General features: G+C 45.8%; 1 protein-coding gene across 9 annotated transcripts in view; it reads right to left on the bottom strand.

Moving 5' to 3' along the window:
- Positions 1 to 506: 506 nt before the first annotated feature.
- UBE2H (ubiquitin conjugating enzyme E2H) overlaps positions 507 to 8,251 on the bottom strand; it is a 108,592-nt gene continuing 100,847 nt past the window's right edge. For all 9 annotated transcript variants that reach the window (XM_015568882.1, XM_015568877.1, XM_015568876.1 and 6 more), the window contains one exon: positions 507 to 4,667. In XM_015568882.1, coding sequence (XP_015424368.1) covers positions 4,543 to 4,667 — 125 coding nt within the window. In that variant the 3' untranslated portion in view covers positions 507 to 4,542. The remainder of the gene's footprint in view (positions 4,668 to 8,251) is intronic.

Raw genomic sequence — 8,251 nt, 5'->3', positions numbered from 1 at the left:
AATACAGTGGTCAACTTCTGATGAATACCCACTGCGCTCCCCTCCCTGGTTGAGGCCGGCACCTGGCACAGGGGGGAACCGGGTGAGGAAGACCGGCCCCCCAGCAGGAAGCATTAGTTGCCAGGGTCTAGAAGGTTTGGGCTAACATGGGAGCCATGGCTGCTGATCCCCTTGGGGTCACTGGGGTCCTTCAGGCTACAGGACTTCACAGAAGAGACGGCTCTTTAGGGCTCTGGTGAAGCCTCACGGCCGGCCCAGTGCACAGCCAGCAGGCACCTGCCGCTCCAGGGACAGGCCTTGGGAGGCAAGGCCTCTTGGCGATTCCTGCCCAGAAGTGACACTCCGGTCCCAGTAATCCAGCCCGCCCTGTAAGAGCTTCTCCGTCAGGAAAAGGAAAAGGAGAGGCCAGCTGTGGGCAGAGGAGCCAGAGGAACAGGGAGGACGTCAATAAAAACAGGCTAAGTAACCATGGGGCCAATCTCATTCATCAAGGTCCAGCCATTTGCCAAGGTATATGCACATTTTATTTAAAAAAAAGTTTACAGTTTTCATTATACACAACTATTAAGAGGTTATAGTCAGAGGAGGCATTTGTCCTGTTGACAGAAGTGCCCACTAGATCATCACAATGCAAGGAAAAAGATGGGAGGGAGGAGCTAGGGCGAGGAAAAAATAAGTGGTAAAGAGCTCAGATTTCAACTAAGGGCTGGCGAGTCCCTTTTATCTCTTCAAGTATCACACAATATGTACCAAATACAATCAGTAAGTGATGGCCATTTCTTCCCAAGGCCACAGACAAGGCCAGTGTTTGCTGAATTAAGAGTCCTGGCCCTTCCTCCGGTGAGTGGGGAACCTTCACACCTGCAGGCCGTCAGCTCCCCCTCCCCCAGGGGCCTCCGCTCCAGCCAGTCCCTAATGGAATCGCCACGGTGTCCGTGGCCAGAGGAACAGGAACATGGATTCAGAAGTCCAAAGAAGACCAGGTGTTTGTGCCCAGTCAGAAATGCTTTGATTTCAGCCAAAAAGGCTGTGAACCCAGTTAGGAAGCTGGTGAAATAAAACTTACTTTTGTTAATGGCTTTCGCTTTTCTAACCGAGTTCCTAGAACACAGAAGGGTCACATGCCACAAAATCAAACACTAGCTCCCGGAAGCTTGCCGCACGGAAGCTAGTGAAAGCTGTGTCTGCCATGATTCTCAGACATCCCACCAGGAGGCGTAATAAAAAGCAGGTGTCATAGGCCAAGGCCAAGTAGGGCTTCAGGGAGACTTTTGAGAGGGAACAATTCCTTTGAGGGGAAACACCCTCCAAGAGCTTAGATCAGCCAGTTGGCAATTAGAACAGCTTCTGAAGTGGAAGAAAAATGTTAGGTACATGGCAACTTCTGGTAATTATCTCACTAGTATAAAATGCTGGTTGAAACTGCACAGTCAAGTCAAGGAGGGCAATGAGACTGAAGACTAAAAGAGCAAAAATGCCATAGTCTAGGTTGGCTACCATAAAGGCAACCCACAAGGCTGGGGCTCGGGCTGCGGAAAGCTGTGGATCCAATGCCGCAGCCACCTTGCTTGGTGTTTGGCGAGAGCTTGGGCTCGGTCATTTGAATAGGCGCTGGTAAACCACAAGGTAGAGTTTTAAAAATGATGAGTATTAAGGAAGGAAGGGAAACTGCCAGAAGCAACCCTGACTTACCACCACCACCTTTAAATGCAGGAACATCCAGCCCTTTTGAGGGGCTCCAGATGCGTCTGAGTGTTGTGATGGAACAGCTGGAAAGGTGCTTGATGCTGAAACACCCCTCACTCAACCATCTATAAGTGGGGGCCCCCGAGTCCTCAGATCCACACCAGGCCTCTTCCAGCCCCCTCTGTACCTGTTAGTATGGTCTCCTACTCCCACCTCTTCCAGGTACTGGGAAGGGACAAAAAGTTAGCATTAAGAAGGGATTCTGTTCAACTTACCCAAAATCCACTTCGAAGTGGAGAGGTAAAGACCCACACAGAGTGAAAAACATGCATGGGACCAAGGTTAGTGCTCCGATGAGACAGACTTGCACAGAATGAGTGATTTGAGTAGCAATTCTGGAAGCTTCCAGTACTAATAGAGAAGCCCTAATTACACCTTCACCCACAGACTCGGAGACCACACACACACACACACACACACACACACACAGCAGCCACAGTCAGGTCTGTTTCTTAATGTCTGCAACCCCCTCCCCGTCTTCACTTAGGATTCCGCACTACCACATTTCCAGTGCCGAGCTTTCTTCACAGGCAAGCTGGTGTCTTTTCGTTAGAAAAACATGGATTCAGTTGAGGAGCAGAGCTGTGGCACATAACTTTCCTAAACTTGGTTCTGCTAGTTTTTGGGACAGGATTTAAAAGGATTATTTTTTTTGAAAGGTAATTAGAACACTATTGTTTATACAATATTGAAAAAATACAATTTTTTATTGTTTGAACTCAAATCACCACCCAGCACTTTAAGCCTACCCTAAGTCGCACCTACAATAATGGTTATAGCACAAGCAAACTGCTAATTCAGCAGGTAAGCAAGTTAGACAGTGCCAGCAGACCCTCCCCCCCAAAGCAATGAGAAGACAACGTGCTAGATAAGAGTTAAGTACACCGTTACATGTTAAATAGTTAACACTACCCTTCCAACAAGCCACAAATGCTAGATCGGCAACTCAGTACGGTTAACTAACCACAGCCCTACATAACTGCACTTTTAATTTTTGTAAAGAAAACCTTTTGCTTCATGCCCGTAATTAACATAAAATAAGTAAATTCTTTGTCTTTTTTTTATTTAGGAAAATAATCATGCTAAAAGCAAGTTGTATTTTATATAGATTTTCAAAGAAAAGATTGATTGTGCTTTTTGACTAAAAAAGATAGGATATCTTCCAACCTCATTGACTCAAATCTTGTGGAATATAGCACTTCTAAACTAAAAACACACATCAGAAAGAAAAATTAAATTATCCCAGTGGGACATTCAAAAATTGTCTTTAGAAGGTTTTAGGATTGGCTATTTCTGTTCTTGTCCTACTGGTTGCGACACAAAATGAATACAGAGGTGCTGTCTAGAGTTCTCCAAATTCAGCAGGCAACACTCAGATCTGAAAGAAACTGCCGGCAACCTGGACATATGGTTAGCTGAGTACACATTTCATTAGCAGGTGCTGTAAACAGTCTGATTTCCTCTTAACATACACAGGGGAGGAGACTTCTTCCTTCTCACCTGTTTCACTGCTACATCACATTTCTGATTCCTCTCCTCTATTCAGTCACTGAAAAAAGCTGTGTGTTTTCCCCATGTACAGTCACTTTGGGTACAAGATACTTTATTTGTTCCAATTATTACTCATTTGAAATTTAGAATACGTGTTGGGTCTAAACTACCCATTTCCCACTCCCACAAGCAGATGATGACCAGGCCGCTGCCAAGAGCAGCAGCAGCAGCAGCAGGAAAACCAAAACCAAAACCAAAACGTGGAGAACCCAGGAGTCGCAGCCACCAGAAGGGTCTTCCTCCCGAGTCTAAGGGTCCACCGAGCGGCTATCCGAGGAGGAGGCCCTCTCTTGGCAGGTGAAGATTAAATCTGTAACCTAAGCACAATTCACACACACCAAAACCCAAACCCAAACCCCAGTCAAAGAACCCATAGCCACCCTCCGATTTAAAGCTCTCAGCCAGGGGAGCGTCTCAAAGTGGCCAATCGCATGAGGATGTGACTGCACGTGCTGGAGAGGACATCTTCCCAGTCACTTTTCTCTTCCTGGCCTGTCCTCTCAAAAAAGGTCTGGATTGCAAGCTCTACCACAGAAAGAATCAAGTTCAGAACACACTTCCCACAGGTTCTCCAGAGGAATACACTCGTGGCTGCAGGGCCGAGTAGCCAGAAGGGCAGGAATCTACATGTAAAAATGTACTTAAAATCCAAGTCAAAAATTGTTTTAAGTTTCAACACTCCAATTAGCTCCCTGTTTACACTGTTACTCCACAGAAATGAGGCCACCTAGGTCGATCACGGGAGGGAGCAGCTCCGTGACGCGCTGGCTCTACACGCTCCCACAGCAGGCCTGTGCCTCCCAGTTTCCTCCTTTCCGTTTTGAAAAAGCACTATTCTATCTTCACATCCAAGAGCTGGTTGGTTTGGTTTGTTTCTTTGGAACCATCAATAAAAGAAGCAACTTTTTCCTGTTATTTTTACTTGTCTACCTATCAGAGCGGCTATTTCTTTTGACAGTTAGTAGCACACAGGCTGACTTGGCCAAATGGACTTATGAATGCATGCATCCAGACCGCATATTGCTACCAAAATGGAATGTGGGAATATGCTATGCACCTCAGGTTGAGAAATGACCAAGAAATCAAGATCTAAAGGGTGATATATAATATATATATATCAATGCTATTATTCATAAAAACCTTGTTTAGTAATAAAAAAAATTGCTTTATTTAAATATGAATATTATAGTCTGCTTCTCATGGTTAGGAAATAATAGTCTTTCTGAAAAGCAGGTGCCTTTTCTACTACAACTCCATATCCTGGGCCTCGTCTTCTGAAAAATCAGACATAGAATTCTCCGACGAGCTGTCACCGGTGCCTTCCTCCTGCTCCTTCAGTGCCTCCTCCGTGGCATATTTCTGGATGTACTCTGCACAGGGGACAGGGACAAAGAGAACACAGGGCAGTGAGCAGGCAGGCATGTGCTTCCTGACCCCCATGCTGGCAAGTCCCAGCTCTCCCAACATGGGTGGGTGGGTGGGTGGGGGGTAACAAAGATAACATTTGTGGTCACGAAAACGAAGGAAAGACTTTGGAGTTTATGAATTTTACCCCATTAGGTGGAGAGGCAAAGCAGGACGGGGACTTGTAGGGGAATAAATACATTTTTCACCATCTAGAACTCCCTGGGCCATCACCTCCCAGATGTAAGAACACCTTCTAGGTGGGTGAACACCTCAGATGGATGTACACAAGGCAGCCAACCACCCTTGGGCCTTGGCTGCAAGGCACAGGAAGGTCAGCAGATATCCAGGACGATGCCCAGCGTGAAACGGCCTCCAGCCCTCTAACCTCCAGTGCGGCTGCCCTCCTCCAAACTGGATGGTTTGGGAAAATCTGTTCTCTGCACTTTCTTCTAACTTCTTATATTAATAGAACTATTCACTTCCCAGATAGCACTGGACTAGTTATGATTCCATAGTAATTTATAAGGAAATCCCCCATCATTTTTAGGTTTGCAGTGATATAATTATAGCTGGCCAAATCTATTATGTTAGGAATAGATTTTAGTTTAAACAGGTCCTGCCTGTCAGATTTCTGAAGCAGCCGGTGAAGCTTCTCTCAATCTGCTCAGGAAGGAGCTGCTGCCTGACAGCCACCTGGAGTGACTTCACCATGTGTTATTGACCTGAAGATTTGCGCTGCTGTGACCTAGGCTGAACAGTTAGGAACTGCTGAACACACAATTCAACTTGTTCCAAGTAAATAGCCTATGCACAATATGAAGAGACAAGACAGTTAGATTCCTGTTCGGAATGCCAGCAGAGAGACACACACACCCTCATATCCTTACGCTTTATTTTTCCTCCCATGGGATTACTTCGGGGCTAAATAAGAGGAAGATGAGAAAAACGCCAAATGGGCCTGCCAAATCTGAGTAAGTTAGTGTGGGAACCTAGACAAGGATTTTTAATTTTTAATTTAAATGATGAGTGGGGATCATTGATCAGCTGCCTCCTGCATGCTCCCCCCCACCCCACCCCCCGCCGGGAATCGAGCCCACAACCTGGGCATGTGCCCTGACCAGGAATCAAACGGTGACCTCGTGGTTCATAGGTAGATGCTCAACCAATGAGCCATGCCACCCAGGCTACATGAGAATTTTTTAAAATATTTTTTTAAAGGGTTGTTTAAAAAGAGAAAGAGTATGTGACAGAGACTATATTGGCCAAATTTGGTATTTACAAAACAAGTTTACAGATTTCTGACTTCAAATTCATAGTAACAAAATTTTACGCTGAGATAATGAGTTGGGAGAAAAAAGCTCCTAACTAGGTAGAAACTGACATTAGCTTACCTTTTAGAGTGAGAGAAATGTTTATTAAAGCCCTAGAAATTTTATTTTTACTCTCTAATGGGCTGGCTACTTCGTAGAAATAAGCTGCTGCACTTTGACACTGTAATTTGATACTATCAGCCTTCTTAATTAAGTATATTCAAGAAAACACTTACGTATTAAGTGCTTACTAGGACAAGGCCTTTCAGGAGAGAGAAAATGAAGAGCAAGGTCATTAATGAGGAGAAACCCATGAGGAGAAAAGGCAGTTAGTTGCTGAATTCATCAGAGGGAAGGAGTTGTGTCTGCACTGACCCTTGAAGGGCGTGGCTTCTCCACTGCAGCGCAGGAGCGGCCACTCCAGGGGAAAGCCAGCGCCTGGCCAAAAGCAGAGGGAGAAGGAAGTGGCTAGGATGTGAAAATACAACCTTAAGAGCTACATTTGTTTTCTTTATTTAAAAAATTTTGAAGCAAATAAGGCAAAATGTAGAGGTTCATCTAGTTGGGGGGTGGGTACAGAGTTATCATCTGTTTCTCTGTAGTGCTGAAACTTTCCCTGACTAACTAAGGAAGAGGATATAGTTGGGTGCCTGAAACTCATTCAATTTCACTGTCATATATTGATGCATGTAGAGGAATAAAGGCAAAGGTGTAGATCGCACACAGTGGCAGAGCGCCTGGATGGCAAGCTGAGATGCCACTCAGTGAAGGCTGAGCGGGAAAGGATGGTGCCAATGATGCCCTGTCCCACAGACAGTCCAATATTCACAGTGAAACAGCATCAGCTCAGTACGAGTGCTGGTAACGCTCACGGTAAAGGGTGCACGCACCGACCTCTGTGTGCTGTTAGGTGTGGAAATGTCCATGAGCAGCTCAGGGGAGAGTCACACCTAGACTCATGTTTATTTTTTTTAAATCCTTTTATTCAAAGTATTACATATGACCCATTTCCCCCTGTTAGACACATTTTTGGAAATCATCTGCCTGAAGGGGATTTATTAATTTTAAAAAGTGTGTGTGTGTGTTTGTGTATATTTATTTATATTTATTTTTATTTTTAAAAAATATATTTTAATTGGGTATCTAAAAGATGGCAGCATAGGTAAACACTGGAGTTTGTTGCCTTGCACAACCACTTCAAAAATACAACTAAAAGATGGAACGGACATCATCCAGAACCACAGGAAGGCTGGCTGAGTGGAAATTCTACAACTAGAAGGGAAGAGAAAAGCATACCGAGACTCAGAGGAGATGCAGTGCAGAAGTAAAATACTAAGGTACAGAGGCGCATTGGGAGAGAGCTGGCGGCTGAGGGTGAGGTTGTCTTTTTCAATCGGGAGGGAGTCTCAGGCTCTGAGCTCCAGTTCTGGGCGAGTCTCTGGGGATCCAGACTCATACGGGAGAAGTGGGACTGTCTGGCATCGGTCAGAACTCGAGGGCAGCTTTCTCTCGGAGGTGCTTGCAGCAATTGCTGGGACACTGAGAAGCAGAGCCTCTGAGGGCAGGACTGAGAGCAGCCATAACTGCTCCTCCGCCCTGTTCATCCCCTGGGACCTCGCCCTGCCCAAGCCCTGCACAGAGGCTTTTGCTGGGTAGTCTCAGGCAAAGGCTAGATTAGCACCTCCCTAGAGATCCAGGAGCAAGTGTGCCCAGTGGTCAGAGTGGGACCATCCAGTTTGCAGCTCCTCAGACCCTTAAAGGACACTCTCAGGGTGCAGACCCAGTGAGCACCAAAGGCCCATTGAAGCAAGTCTTGCCCCGGAGGGGTGTGTCCAGCACAGAAGTTCTCCCACTGCAGACAAAGCTGATTCTCACAGCCAATTGGCCTGGAGGTCAATTCCTCCCAGTGATACCTACAACAATCAAGGCTTAACTGTTGGGGTCCAGCCCCAGCAGGTCCAGAGGTTCCCAAAGGTGTGGACGGAGTCGGCGAAGAATGAAGGACATGGAGGCAGCATTCAGTTGATCAGCATAGCCAGGGCCTCTAGCCAGGTCTCTAACCAGATTTTCTCTTTATTCTCCTGTTACATCTATATTTATACCATTTGATTTTAATCCTATCCATTCTATTCCAAAGGTTAGGGTGTTTGTTATCCCCATTCCAAGGTCACTACTCTACTGTTCTGTTAAGCTACAAGGAAGTAACTGAAGGAGATTAACCTAAGTAAAGAAATTTA

Source organism: Myotis davidii, unplaced genomic scaffold (genome assembly GCF_000327345.1).
Source record: "Myotis davidii unplaced genomic scaffold, ASM32734v1 scaffold705, whole genome shotgun sequence".
Lineage (NCBI taxonomy): Eukaryota > Metazoa > Chordata > Mammalia > Chiroptera > Vespertilionidae > Myotis > Myotis davidii.
Note: the sequence above shows the minus strand (reverse complement) of the source record. Positions and strands in the feature narration are given on the sequence as shown.